The sequence below is a fragment of the Pollachius pollachius genome (assembly GCF_949987615.1).
Source record: "Pollachius pollachius genome assembly, chromosome: 8".
NCBI classification, from domain to species: Eukaryota; Metazoa; Chordata; class Actinopteri; order Gadiformes; family Gadidae; genus Pollachius; species Pollachius pollachius.
This window is the reverse complement of record NC_136941.1, coordinates 2,276,533-2,291,541: the sequence shown is the minus strand read 5'-3', so window position 1 is coordinate 2,291,541 and position 15,009 is coordinate 2,276,533. Positions and strand designations below refer to the sequence as shown.

The 15,009-nt window shown below is 50.6% G+C and overlaps 1 protein-coding gene across 9 annotated transcripts in view; it reads right to left on the bottom strand.

Moving 5' to 3' along the window:
* Positions 1 to 15,009, bottom strand: part of ralgapb (Ral GTPase activating protein non-catalytic subunit beta) — a 36,377-nt gene that overhangs the window by 4,519 nt on the left and 16,849 nt on the right. For 2 of the 9 annotated variants that reach the window (XM_079741147.1, XM_079741152.1), the window contains 15 exons: positions 14,744 to 14,808; positions 14,217 to 14,361; positions 12,260 to 12,390; positions 11,641 to 11,823; positions 10,147 to 10,295; positions 9,155 to 9,342; positions 8,720 to 8,823; positions 7,732 to 7,887; positions 6,870 to 6,929; positions 5,765 to 5,974; positions 4,797 to 4,955; positions 3,927 to 4,095; positions 3,090 to 3,212; positions 2,099 to 2,235; positions 173 to 281 (listed from right to left, as the gene is read on the bottom strand). In XM_079741147.1, the coding sequence (XP_079597273.1) occupies positions 173 to 281; positions 2,099 to 2,235; positions 3,090 to 3,212; positions 3,927 to 4,095; positions 4,797 to 4,955; positions 5,765 to 5,974; positions 6,870 to 6,929; positions 7,732 to 7,887; positions 8,720 to 8,823; positions 9,155 to 9,342; positions 10,147 to 10,295; positions 11,641 to 11,823; positions 12,260 to 12,390; positions 14,217 to 14,361; positions 14,744 to 14,808 (2,088 nt within the window). The remainder of the gene's footprint in view (positions 1 to 172; positions 282 to 2,098; positions 2,236 to 3,089; positions 3,213 to 3,926; positions 4,096 to 4,796; positions 4,956 to 5,764; positions 5,975 to 6,869; positions 6,930 to 7,731; positions 7,888 to 8,719; positions 8,824 to 9,154; positions 9,343 to 10,146; positions 10,296 to 11,640; positions 11,824 to 12,259; positions 12,391 to 14,216; positions 14,362 to 14,743; positions 14,809 to 15,009) is intronic. The other 7 variants (XM_079741149.1, XM_079741154.1, XM_079741150.1 and 4 more) reach the window with 5 other exon arrangements.

The window sequence follows — 15,009 nt, the reverse complement described above, 5'->3', positions numbered from 1 at the left end:
TGTGCTCGTGCATCTGTGTGTGGTTTGTGTGCGTCCGTGTGTGTCTGTACGTGCGTGTCCATCTGCATGGGCATGCACGTGCCTGTGTGTGTGTGTCTGTGCATGCATCTGCGCGTGTATGTATGCATATCTGTGTACGTGCATGCGTGTGTGTGTGTGCGTGCGAGTTTACCGATGTCGTCGAAGCGCTCCACCCAGACCACAAACACCTTCGTCTCAGGCCCCAGCAGAGGGAAGGACTTCCCCGTGGACGACCGCTTGGTCTTCACCAGAGGGCTCAGCTGCACACAGAGGGAGAAGCATTAGAGGAGACTCCTGTGACCCACACAGACACGGAGAGAGAAGCATTAGAGGAGACTCCTGTGACCCACACAGACACAGAGGGAGAAGCATTAGAGGAGACTCCTGTGACCCACACAGACACAGAGGGAGAAGCATTAGAGGAGACTCCTCTGACCCACACAGACACAGAGGGAGAAGCATTAGAGGAGACTCCTGTGACCCACACAGACACAGAGGGAGAAGCATTAGAGGAGACTCCTGTGACCCACACAGACACAGAGGGAGAAGCATTAGAGGAGACTCCTGTGACCCACACAGACAGAGAGAGAAGCATTAGAGGAGACTCCTGTGACCCAGACAGACACAGAGAGAGAAGCATTAGAGGAGACTCCTCTGACCCACACAGACACAGAGGGAGAAGCATTAGAGGAGACTCCTGTGACCCACACAGACACAGAGGGAGAAGCATTAGAGGAGACTCCTGTGACCCAGACAGACACAAAGAGAGAAGCATTAGAGGAGACTCCTCTGACCCACACAGACACAGAGGGAGAAGCATTAGAGGAGACTCCTGTGACCCACAAAGACACAGAGAGAGAAGCATTAGAGGAGACTCCTGTGACCCAGACAGACACAGAGAGAGAAGCATTAGAGGAGACTCCTGTGACCCACAAAGACACAGAGAGAGAAGCATTAGAGGAGACTCCTGTGACCCACACAGACACAGAGGGAGAAGCATTAGAGGAGACTCCTCTGACCCACACAGACACAGAGAGAGAAGCATTAGAGGAGACTCCTCTGACCCACACCGCTCGCAAACGGTGTGCATCTGGTTCCACACACACCTCGTTTAACCCAACATCTGCTGATAGTGAGTCAATGACCCGGTGTACTGACGCGCATCGCCCCGCACGGGCAGTTAAGCTTCGGATTATGAATCATGAGGTCATTGACTGCTCTTCTCTGTAGAGAATAGACCTAGCTGTTAGCTACGTACCTTCTGGGCTGACCCCAGGTTATCAAGAGCGGTTGGTAGAGCCTTTAGCAGTTAGCAGTTAGCTGTTAGCCGTTAGCCGTGAGCTACGTACCTTCTTGGCCGACCCCAGGTTCTCAAGAGCGGTTGGTAGAGCCTTTAGCACTTAGCCGTTAGCTGTTAGCCGTTAGCCGTGAGCTACGTACCTTCTTGGCCGACCCCAGGTTATCAAGAGCGGTTGGTAGAGCCTTTAGCAGTTAGCAGTTAGCTGTTAGCCGTTAGCCGTGAGCTACGTACCTTCTTGGCCGACCCCAGGTTCTCAAGAGCGGTTGGTAGAGCCTTTAGCAGTTAGCAGTTAGCTGTTAGCCTTTAGCCGTGAGCTACGTACCTTCTTGGCCGACCCCAGGTTCTCAAGAGCGGTTGGTAGAGCCTTTAGCAGTCAGCAGTTAGCTGTTAGCCGTTAGCCGTGAGCTACGTACCTTCTTGGCTGACCCCAGGTTATCAAGAGCGGTTGGTAGAGCCTTTAGCAGTTAGCAGTTAGCTGTTAGCCGTTAGCCGTGAGCTACGTACCTTCTTGGCCGACCCCAGGTTCTCAAGAGCGGTTGGTAGAGCCTTTAGCAGTTAGCAGTTAGCTGTTAGCCGTTAGCCGTGAGCTACGTACCTTCTTGGCCGACCCCAGGTTATCAAGAGCGGTTGGTAGAGCCTTTAGCAGTTAGCAGTTAGCTGTTAGCCGTTAGCCGTGAGCTACGTACCTTCTTGGCCGACCCCAGGTTCTCAAGAGCGGTTGGTAGAGCCTTTAGCAGTCAGCAGTTAGCTGTTAGCCGTTAGCCGTGAGCTACGTACCTTCTTGGCCGACTCCAGGTTGTCCGAGTGGTTGGGGAAGAGCTCCAGCGTGAGGTTGGGCTGCTTCAGGATGGTGGGCATGAGGTCGGAGGTGGAGTCCGCCTCCACCGTGGAGTCACTGTGGACCGACGAGTCCTCTGGGGGCAGAAAGAGAGCCTCTGTCAGGGGGTCACTCATGGCGCGTTCACATCGCTGGGAATTATTGGGAAAACATTTTCGCGACGTCTGAAAGTTCTCTCGAACGACACCTCATGACGCTCTTATGACTCTGCTCCCGTTCGGCAACTGGTGCATGTGGCAAAACAATGTGCTTCTCATAAATTAAAGCAAAAGGAGAGTAGGTGATAGTCTACAAGGAGATAAAGGCGATCGAACTTGAAACTGTTCTGTTTAGTTCTGACTGTTTTTTATCGGAAAAAGAAAAACCTGCTGTGAAGAACTTTGATATTCCCAACGCAGTGCACGTGAGCGGTCGCTGTCGGCGACACGCGTAAGCGCGAGCATCATCACTGACGAGGTGTCTCGTTATCACCAGGACCGTGAACGCGCCTTAACCCTCACCCTGTGGGAGGGGCAGGGCTGGTCACTTTATAGATACTTCCATTTGGAGCAATGTGGTTATTTTATGAAGGTTTTCATGTTTATATGATTAATCTCTTTATTCAGGTTTTTTTTTTTTTTTTTACTTAAATTGTATTTTCTATTCACGATTTTCAGTATAATTATTCTGTCAAGCAGATTTATTACGACCTCGGGATTAATTAAGTACTCTGAATTCGGGTTTGATTCCTGCCGTCCTGCCTTCATCCCTGAGCAAGATGCCCTAATCCCTACGTTTGCATGAATGATAGCATCTTAATCCGCTTTCTATTCAAGTCGTTTGGTATTGAAGGTTCTGCTGAGTGCCCAGAGTGCAGTGATGTGACCTCGTGATCCCAACAGTACCAGCTGTGTGTCGTCTGTGTGTTCCTGAGGACGCGTGGGTACTGACCAGAGTTCTCCGTCAGCGAGGGCACCACGAAGGCGATCTCCGTCAGGGCATCGGCGTAGTACAGCACCTTCCTCTCTCCGTTGAACATGGAGCCGCCCGTCTCCTCCGGACTGGCTGCGTCTTCTACCGAGGTCAGAGGTCAGAGGTCAATCACACCGGCCTTAACCCCCCCGTACCCCTGTTGCCCCTTAGTGTGAACACTGACGGTGGTGGAGGGTGGGGAACCCTCCTGTACGTGAATCCTGACGGGGTGTGGACGAGGCTGTGCTCTATAGCAGTGGTTCTCAAATGGGGGTACTCGTACCCCTAGTGGTACTTTGGAGAACTGCAGGGTTTTCACCCCGAGCGAGTTTCAATCCTGAAAGCTACAGAGTAGATAATCGAAAAAAGGGGTTGAAACGAAAATCAAAAAAAAAAACGAGAAAGGAGAATCCGGGAAAAACAAAGCGCATCCAGAAGGATGTTTAAGGATGAATATATTCGGGTGGGATTCAGCTCTACATGCTCTGGCCCGCCCCCCCCCGCGTAGTGCTTGTTTTGCGGGGAGAAATTAGCCAACAGTTGCATAAAAGACAGGCCCATGTTTCTCACTCAATTGTGCGTATTTGCACCCTTTTAATGTTCATGTTGACACTGCCAAATAGAGCGCAAATATATCATAGAGGTCCTGTAAAATATAATATAATTTATCATTATTATTAAATCACAAAATGTTTTGTGCCGGTGAAAGGGGGTACTCAGCTGAAGAGATATCTTAGAGGGGGAACACAGGTGGAAGAGGTTTGAGAACCACTGCTCTATGGGAGCGAGCCCCAGCAGCCCTGCCCCTTGGCTCACCCTGCGGTGGGGTAGGGGGGCCGTCCGAGCAGCAGTTCAGAGACCAGCTGGTGTCCAGGTGGCCGGTCCAGCCCGGGTGGCGCCCCACCTCCACGGCCCAGCCCAGGGACAGCAGGAACTCCAGGAACTGGGGCTGCACGCTGCCCGACGACTCCACGTTCCTCAGGATCTGAGAGACACCGTGGGGGTGAGACACCGTGGGGGTGAGACACGCGCCGGGGTGAGACACAGGCAGGGGTGAGACACCGTGGGGGTGAGACACCGTGGGGGTGAGACACAGGCAGGGGTGAGACACAGGCAGGGGTGAGACACACGCCGGGGTGAGACATTGGCAGGGGTGAGACACAGGCAGGGGTGAGACACGGTGGGGGTGAGACACGGTGGGGGTGAGACACAGGCAGGGGTGGGACACAGGCAGGGGTGAGACACAGGCAGGGGTGAGACACATGCGGAGGTGAGACACGTTCAGGAGAAGAAACTCACACATTGCTTGTGCATAAGGAGTAGTTTTACACACTGATTATTATAACATTTATTTTAATTAGTGATTATTTTGTATTCGACATTGAGGCGTGCATTTTATTTTATTTGTTCGGGGAAACAGATATGCCAATGATAATTATATTTCAACATTATTATTATATATTTTAAGTGCTGTTGATTTTCACAGTTTTTTGACATCCCATGACATCGTCATCACCTGATGACGCCACGGTTGTGAGATCACCAGACGACGTCACGGCTGTGACATCACCGGGCGACGTCACGGCTGTGACATCACCGGGCGACGTCACGGCTGTGACATCACCGGGCGACGTCACGGCTGTGACATCACCAGACGACGTCACGGGGGCGACGTCGTTCCCTCACCTCGTGGCTGCTCTTCTGGCCCGCCCGCACGTAGAACACGAAGACCGTGTCAAAGGGTCGGCACGGCAACAGGTCCAGGTAGCTGATGTCGTCGAAGAAGCCCGGCAGGGAGGACTCCAGGCCAATCAGGTGAGGCGGCAGGCGGCTGTTGTTGGGCTCCTGGTTTAGGGAAACACCGAGAGTCAACGAGCGGTTTAGACACGGTGATAAGACAGAAGGTAGTTCCGAACGCGCAAGCTGCATTGCAAACGACGAAAACGTCAGGGTTTTCATGTTTCGATTTCTGCTCACTTAAGTGAATACGCCAGACAAATCAATTTAGAAATGCTGTGAAATGTGCTTCATATAAGTAGTGACGTACAGTAGTGAAGTAGTGAAGCCATGTTAGAAGTTACCCTCCATTTCCATGTAGTGTGCTAACGGCTAACAGGACGCACAGACATAATAAGTGTCAATCTTCTCGTCTGGTTTTGTGTCAGAAAGACAAAGAAACAAAACCCCCAAAAAGTATTTGGGTTATATGAATTGAGTGTGTATTTAATCTAACAGTTCAGCGTGTCTGTAAACGTACTGCTACCATCCCCTCCTAAGTCCCCTCCATGTGATCAACCCTCCTCACCTTGAGATAGGGCTGGGCGATTAATCAAATTCTGATCACGACTTCTATTTTTGCGTCAAATGATCAGAAATCAAGTTTTCGATTTTTTTTTATTAAATGTTTTATAGAAAGTGCAGGACAGCTAGATACATATCTGTTCATTATTTTAGATTAGAACATTTTATTTTTGACAATTTTGTGTATTTTTTTAAGGCGTTCTCTCAGTTACAATGTGTTTTTTTGGGAGAGACATGCTGAATAAATACATCATGTATTCAAACTCAAAAATAATCATTCAAATAATCATGAATTCAATATTTACCAAAACAATCGTGATTACGATTTCTTCCCCATAACCGAGCGGCCCTACCTTGAGAGCCTCGAGGGACAGGAAGCCGAAGTGGGAGAGGAAGAGGCGGGCGGTCTGGAACTCCTGTGCGGGCGTGGGGGGCTTGCAGTCGGTGTGGGGGTCTGGGAAGGGCTTGGCCCGCCAGGCGTCCTCGCTGTGGCGCTCCACAGCCTGCTCGTACTCCACCTGCTTGCTCATCATGCTGCGCAGACGCTCGTGCTGCAGTTCCAGCTGCCGGGGGGGAGCAAGGCATCATGGGAGCTCGTTAGAGGGGGCGGGCGAGGTTGGGAATGTGGGAAAGCTGATTGGATCACTGAGGAAGCCTTTAGAGGGGGACGTCACACGCTCGGCTGTGTTCCGATGTCAGAGGCTGTGGTTAACGTTAAACTTTCGGGAACGTCGGACCTTCGACGACATCGGTGTGAGTCGGAGAACGCAAGTCACAGATCGATGACGTCAACGGTCCGACCTTCCTGTGATTGAGACTTTTCGGGAGTTCCGATTTTTCGGGGATTCCGATTTTTTTTGGCGAATTTTCACAATTGTGCCGAATTTCGTGCCACATCTCAGAACAAAGGCGAGCTGGACGTTTCCCCTCTAATGTTGTGGTTACCCCATAGTCCAGTAGGTTAGGCGTCACCATCCCCCCTTACCCCATGTGTAGTAAACAGCCACCGAGGCGATGAGGCTGAAGCCTGTTTATTGGTTACAGGGTTAGGTATGTTGGCACCAAACATTGTCTGGGGGTTAGCTTTATTTTCTATCATTTGCTCGTTAGTCTCAAAGAAAACCGGAAAAAATAATATTAAAAAAATATATATATCGACAATATATCCGTTTCTGGCAATGTTTTGGTGAAGGATGGTCTGTTTAGTGCCTTCCCAGATGTTACGTTGTGTGACGTTTCCACCACATTCCGTACATTTTAATTCTTGGCAATGCAGAAAACGATGATGTTGTCTGATGTTGAATCACCACATTCAGATTTTAAAACGTTAAATGTATTCCCAATCAAATGTTGAATGCTAGGTGCCAAAGAGGAATGAGGAGTAAGTAGTTATATGTTGTCATGGAGACCCGTTGTCAACGACAGCCCAGCGGTTTCCGGAAGGATCTTCAAACTCACGTGTGGGTCATTACACTTGAATGTGTAGGTCGCCTCATCCTGCCAGCCCATACAACCCACCTGAACATATACATCACACAACCCCTTTACTAACAGGACGGCCATGTTGGGGCCACATCACAGAACCCCTTCACTGTCCGACCGCCATGTTGGGGCCATGGAGCCAGCCCTTACAACCCACCTGAACATATACATCACACAAGCCCTTTACTGTCTGACCGCCATGTTGGAGCCACATCACAGAACCCCTTTACTGACAGGACGGCCATGTTGGAGCCATGAGGCCAGCCCATACAACCCACCTGAACATATACATCACACAACCCTTTTACTGTCTGAGCGCCATGTAGGAGCCACATCACAGAACCCCTTTACTAACAGGACGGCCATGTTGGAGCCACATAACAGAACCCCTTTACTGACAGGACGGCCATGTTGGAGCCATGAGGCCAGCCCATACAACCCACCTGAACATATACAACACAGAACCCCTTTACTGTCTGAGTGCCATGTTGGGGCCACATCAAAGAGCCCCTTTACTGTCTGACCGCCATGCTGGGGCGGTGGAGCCAGCCCATACAGCCCGCCTGAACATATACATCACAGAAACCATTCACTACTAGGGGGGTAAGGGGGTACTACAGGTGAAAGGGGGTACAGTCGGTTCTATGGGGAGAAGGAGATACTGGGCGGTACAGAGGGGTACTGGGAGTGTAAAGGGGGTACTAAAGAGGGAAAGAGATACTGGGTGGTACAGAGGGGTACTGGGGGCTATAGGGCATACTGGGGTTCTAAGGAGGTACTAGGGGGAACAGGGGGTACTTGGGGGTACTGGGGGATAAGGCGGGGTGCCGGTCCTCACCTCCTTGTTGACGATGTCGTCCAGGTCGGGGATGCTGACGTCGGCCTTGACCAGGGGGATCTTGTCCACCTCCTCGGGGAAGGGCCTCTGCTTCACGCTGTAGCGGACCCCCACGTCGTTGTTGGGGGTCGGCCGTCCCTCAGGGACAAACACCTGCTGTACGGGGGAGGGGAGGAGGAGAGGGGGAGAGGAGAGGGGAGAGGAGAGAGGAGGGGGAGGTTTTAAAGACAGCTGGTCAAAGCTCTTTTGGTAAGGTTTGAAACCTTAAAAGCTTCCTCAGAGATTTCAAATATTGCCTGAGAGTCAAGAGCTTAAAAGTAGCAATAAAATGACCGTTCCAGTCACAGCATACACAGAGTAGTATCTTCTGGAAACATTGATATCTATAAGGCATATATTCAGTGTATGTGTGTGTGTGTGAGTATGGAAAAACTAAATATGGATTCAACTTAAGGTCCTTCAAGATGGACCAGTGAAGAGAGTCATGAGAGGATGAAGAGAAGATTGGAGAGGAGTATGAAGAGCAGAGAGGAAAGCAGAGAGGGGATAGGAGAGCAGAGAGGGGAGCAGAGAGGGGATAGGAGAGCAGAGAGGGGAGCAGAGAGGGGATAGGAGAGCAGAGAGGAGAGAGGAGACCAGAGAGGAGAGAGGAGACCAGAGAGGAGGTAGGAGAGCAGAGAGGAGACCAGAGAGGAGACCAGAGAGGAGATAGGAGAGCAGAGAGGAGAACAGAGAGGAGAACAGAGAGGAGAGAGGATACCAGAGAGGAGATAGGAGAGCAGAGAGGAGAGAGGAGAGAGGAGAACAGAGAGGAGGAGAGAGGAGAACAGAGAGAAGAGGAGAGAGGAGAACAGAGAGGAAAGAGGAGAGAAGAGAACAGAGAGGAGAGAGGAGAGAGGAGAGCAGAGAGGAGAGGAGAGGAGAGAGGAGAGGAGAGGAGAGGAGAGAGGAGAGAGGAGGCCAGAGCCTCTGGGTGCTGGTGTCTCACCCTCTGGGTGGCCCGGGCGGCTCTGGGCTGGTGGAAGAGCTGCATGGTCCAGGCGTGTCTCCCGGCCGTCCCCCGGATCAGGACCGTCACCGAGGGGCTGGGGTCTGGGGTCACAACACACACCTCAGTACACACACCCACACCTCACTACACGCACAGACTTCACTACACGCACACACCTCACTACACACACAGACCTCACTACACACACAGACCTCACTACACACACAGACCTCACTACACACACCTCTGACTACACACACACATCTCTCAGGATTTGGAATTAGCCTAATTTATAAAGAGGACACTGCTATGGACAGGACACCACCCACAAGCACCCATCTCCTCATTCCTGGGAGGCGTGAGTGGAGGGGTGACGGTTAAGTGTCTGGTGGCGGGGGGTGGATGTGGCGGGCGGGGGGGGGGGGGACTCACTCTGCTCGTTGCCCAGCGGCTGCTCCAGCATGGCCAGGATGACCGAGTTGTCCAGGACGAAGTAGCGGAAGTTCCCCGCCCCGGTGGAGCTGAGGCGGGCGTAGCGGATCAGGGTGTCCTCGTTCAGCAGGCTGCAGGTGGAGGCCGGCCCGCTGGGCGACGGGAAGGCTCCCAGCACCTGCATGATGCTGCGGGTCGCCACGGCAACACGCACAGGTGGTACCCAGGACACAGGAGGAGGAGCGGAGTGGGTCAGTGAGCGAGGAAGACGCTTGGGAAGGCTCAGTAGTAGTAGTAGTAGTAGTATGTCGAAGATCATGATGAAGACTACGATGAGGACTATGATGAGGATTATGAAGAAGACCATGGTGAGGACTATGATGAAGACTATGATGAAAACCATGGTGAAGACTATGATTAGGATTATGATGAAGAACATGGGGAAGACTATGATGAAGACTATGATGAAAACCATGGTGAAGACTATGATTAGGATTATGGTGAAGACTATGATGAAGACTATCCTGAAGCTCATGATGAAGACTATGATGAGGATTATGATGAAGACTATGATGAGGATTATGATGAAGACTTTGATGAAGACTATCCTGAAGCTCATGATGAAGACTATGATGAGGACTATCCTGAAGCTCATGATGAAGACTATGATGAGGACTATGATGAAGACTTTGATGAAGACTATCCTGAAGCTCATGATGAAGACTATGATGAGGACTATGATGAAGACTTTGATGAAGACTATCCTGAAGCTCATGATGAAGACTATGATGAGGACTATGATGAAGACTTTGATGAAGACTATCCTGAAGCTCATGATGAAGACTATGATGAGGACTATGATGAAGACTATGATGAGGATTATGATAAAGACTACGATGAGGACTATGATGAAGACTCGGATGAAGACTTTGATGAAGATTATGATGAAGACTGTGGCCCGGCCTATGCTGGAGCCCAGGACCGTGACTGACCAGGAGAGGGTGGCCTCGGCGGCGTCCTTCACCCTCATGGAGGCGGGGTTGTGCTCCTTGTCTCCCTTGTGCCGGACCTCCTGCTCCTGCCGGGACTTGCTGCCCGAGATGCCCAGCTCCACGATCTCCAGCACCTCCACCAGGCAGTCCTGCTCCACAGGGCACACAGCGCTGCGTCAGCCCGGGTCGGCCACGCACCACTTCAGGGGCCGCCTGGAAGCTGAGGCTTACATGTTGCATAACATTTACATTAACATAGACGGCATTCAGCAGACGCTTTTATCCACAACTTACAATAAGTACATTTGTCAGGAGAAAGAGAGACAACAATATATCGCTGCCGGTACGGTAAGGATGTACATAGAACCAAGTGCCAAGCACTAACAGTCGCTAGGTTAACCCATCGTCCGGACACAACAAAGATAGCTAGGATAAAGGCCCATTCACACCCTAGGGTAAATACGGATAGGAACCCTTTCGTCCGGTCCCGGAGGTCGCTTCGTCCGTCAGCGGGTCCGTCGTCTCTGAGCTTAGGAATCCGGAGTGCTCCGGGAGAAACGGAGCAATACCAACGGGAATCGAGGCGGCAGTATAGAGTCAGAAGTCGGACCATTCGCGAAAATAGAGAGTAGTATAATATCTGATATGTATTTATATATTGTATTTAACGTTTTATACTTATATCATACTATATACCTGACCTTTTAATTTTATTGTTCACCTGCTTTGGCAATGAGTTGTAGCTGGTCATTTAAAAATGGCGCAACATTTTGAGGAGATAATCTGCGGGTTGGTGAGGGGTGTCACATGCCACCGCCGCGTAGGCCTACACTTTTTGCGCCTTTTTTTGGCCGATTTCGGATGACACAAAGCAAAACCACCTCCTCTACAGATGCCATGTTTGCGATTGTCGGTGCCGGTAATTTGTGACACGACAGCCACTGCCCTCTAGAGGACGTATTGCGTAACATCCATAACAACACTGAAACCAGACGGAGGTATGAAGGGTAGTCCCGGAGACAAAGAGGCTACACAAGGCTAAGTACTCTTTTTGAGTGCCAGGACGTACAACATACAATAAGTGCGTGCATTAAGTGCTAGGACGTACAACATACATGCGTAAGAGGTCTTATATAACATCCCATCACTGGCTGTGTGGCCATAGTGCCCTTTGTTCTTCAAACGAATGCAAAGATCGGTTTATGTTTTATAGTGCTTTTACAGCCACTTTAACGACGCAAAGCTTACAGCTACAGTAAACAGTGATGGCTCCCATCCACCTCAGCATCAGACTTTAAGCACCTTTTCTACGCTCAGAATCACAGACGCAGCCTCATAAATGCAAGGAACAGCCAAGAGAACCAATACCCCCGTCAGCTCTTTGGCCCACGACTTTACCCCGGGCTTGGGGAAGAGCCCACGAGGGACTGGAGGAGGAACGGGGATTGGAGCCAGGTTCTGGTCTTCTGCTCTACCAGACCCAGGAAGCCCTACCTTCTCGTCCAGCATGTCGGGGTGCTCCGTGAGCCACACGCAGAGGAACTGGAAGGCGGCTACGATCATGGAGTGGAGGTCCCGGGATTGGAGCGGGGCTGGCCGGCTGCACTGGTACACGATGTAGCCACAGATGGCAAAGACCGCCCGCTTCCGGTCCGCCGAGTCCACTCCGGCCTTTACCTGGAGCCGGACACACAGAGGAGCGTCTGTTACATAGCCAGCATTGGGTACTGATGAAGAAGGCCATTGCTGATTTAGGACAAGCTAACTTTATTTAAGCCACACGAGGGATAAGTATCTTGTTACAGGAGCTCAAGAGTCAAAAGTTGGGGAAAATTGAAAGTGATGAATAAAAATTTAAATACAATAAAAACAACATACATCTACGGAAGAGGCCACATGTGATTATTTTTTTGGAGTTCTGACTTTAACCTCTGAGTTTAAAGTCAGAAATCTGAGACTAAAGTCAGAACTCAAAGAAATTGGCAATAATCCTCCGTATACCATATCACATACACCTTTCACTTATACAGACATAACCACGATGGATAACTTCACACAACACAGACATCCTGAACCCAGCGTGGTACCAGGAGTGTCCACTGGGGCGCCTCACCTTGGCCAGGCCGGCCAGCAGCTCCAGGGCGGCCAGTGAGATGCTCATGTCCTGCTTCCACAGGGAGTTGAGTCTCTGGGTGACCAGGTGGATGCTGCGCACCAGCAGACCAGCCGCCGTATCTGAAACACCTGAAGCATATCACACCCGAAATACCGACCACCACACAGGGGAGGGCAGAGGAGGAGCAGAGGAGGAGCAGAGGAGGAGCAGAGGACAGGAGCATGAAGGACAACACCAAGGCTGGAGCACACAGGAGCAAGCATCACGCTGCTAACAGCCCAACCCCGCACACATGGCTACTGTTAGCATCTAACCGCTAACAGCCCAACCCCGCACACATGGCTGCTGTTAGCATGCTCATGCAACAGAGCTGATCTGTTGCATGTTAGCATTAGCCCACATAAGCGTACATATAAACGAGTGTATGTGACATGGAACAAACACTGGAGCCTCCAGAATGTGTTTATGCATTGTGGGAGTTTAATACTTTAAAGTCAAATCAAAGCATTGACTTGAGAGCTGAAGCAAATTCTAATGTGTCAAACAGCAATTAGGAAAAAGATATACGCAAGTTTGAAACCCCTGCGATAAACTCATGTGGGACCAGGATGTCCATATATGGGTGGGCTTGAGGACATGTTTGTCGAGTTGCGGCTTTTTGTATTAACATTTTAATTGAGCTTCCATCCAAAGTGACAGGTAATGCAACACGAATAACACTATGGTTTGTTAAAGTCACTCACAATGAGAACAGGTTTCAGAAAAAAACATAGGGCACTGCACTCAAAGTTCGCACACAAGACTGAGAAGATGAGGACAGAAGCTTTAAAGTCTCAGACTTATGTCCGGCTTTAGAGCTTCACAACAGAATCTAAAGACACGGCATCACATCAGAACCTCAGCGAGACCTACAGAGACATTTCACCCAGCGTTTCTTAACCCTCCAGATCACTTTGACCACGTTGGCTGAGGAGAACAGGGTCATCATGTTAGTGCACGTGTTGGTTAACGTCATACGGCCACGCCTCCCAGTAGACCCATGGCTGCTCCAAGCCCAGCTGACCCATGCAACAACGCAGCCCACATGAAAAGCTTACAGAAAGTCTGTTTGAGACGTGGAGAGGGGCTATGCTCCATCAGCTGGGCTGCCTTCTACAGGTGGAAGGGTTTATGTGTTGTCCAACGCCGAGACTTATGTTAAGAACGGCAGGTGTGTTGCAATGCAGTAATGCTTGTACTATTACATCTACACCCTCCTGTTTTTATACCGTCACGTCAAAGTATCTCACCTACCTTCTTCTATGCGTCACATTATCACCTTTGTGTCCACTCATTATACCGTGCGACACATGGTTTGCACGACCAGGTGTGGCAGTGTATATTGAAGTGAGCACCAGCAGTGATCTAATGATCCAATTCTTATTTAGCTCAGGGGTCAAACGACATGACGGCTGGGTCATTTATAATTTGTTTCGCCTTGCATCAGTGTGACTACTGTGGTAAAACAAACGACCCTCCGGAGACATAAGGTGTGTGCAAGGCCTCTGTGTTTTTTAACATTTTAACATTTGCATTTAAACACTTAAAAATATTTAAATAAGTAAAAGTACTGCCCACTTTATAATTCATACATTTGTCCTGTTTTTCCTTACATTAGAATTTACCTATGCATCTATTTCTGTTTTCCTTAACACTACCTTGTGTTTTTATTGTATTACATTATATTCTGTGTCTTTCACTGCTGCTGCGCGGTAACCAACGAATTTCCCCTCCGGGGGATTATAACGTTTTATCTTATCTAAAATAACACATTTACTCTGAGCGCCTAACTCCCATCCAGACTCCCCGAGCAGGCGCCCACTTCCAGCCCGTTCCAACGCCCCCCATGGACGTGGAGGTACAGCCCCAGCAGTCAGAGGAGGACCTCCACTGCTGGCGGCCGGCGCCTGCCTACCGTAGTCTCTCAGCAGGGCCTGGGACGGGCGCTCAGAGTCGGGGCTGGTGGGCTCCACGCCGCCCCCGCTGTTGAAGCTGACGCCGCTGTTGGAGCGGCTGTGGCTCTGGTTCCTGGAGCCGGAGTGGCTGCCGTCGACGCTGCCCTGCGAACGCAAAGAGAGACGCGCGGACCTTAAGTCTCGACGACCCCGCAAACCAAAGGGCCGACGCACAAACAAACCTTAAGTCTCATCAACCCTACAAACTCAAGGACCGACGCACAAACAAACCCACAACCTCGGTTCACGGACACTAATGCCGTGCTTCCACCGGCGGTCGACTTCGGCCCAGCACGCCTCACCACTTTAGGCGGTGGGAACGCGAACCGTGACGCACCTTTGCATACCGAACCGACCCGCACCCGCCAGTGGAAACACGCCATAAAGGTTTGTTTGTGGTCATGAGTTAGGACTTGGAGCAGCAGGAGGCAGGAGGTACATCTCCTTAGGCCAGTGGTTGGCTTCATTTTTTGGGGGTGAGTCTCACCGTTTCATTCTGTGTGCCGATGGACTCCAGCAGCGCTGAATCCTGGACGATGTTCAGCATGGCACCTGAAATCAGGGACAAATTGACGTTAAAAAGGTTGAATTTGGTTACTCTCTGTCTGCATTACATTACACAGAGTAAGCTGTGTCGGTGGGAACTACATTGCCTAGAATGAGCTTTGTGTTGGTGAGGACTACATTACCCAGAATGACCTGTGTGTTGGTGGGGACTACATTACCCAGAATGAGCGGTGTGAACTACATTAC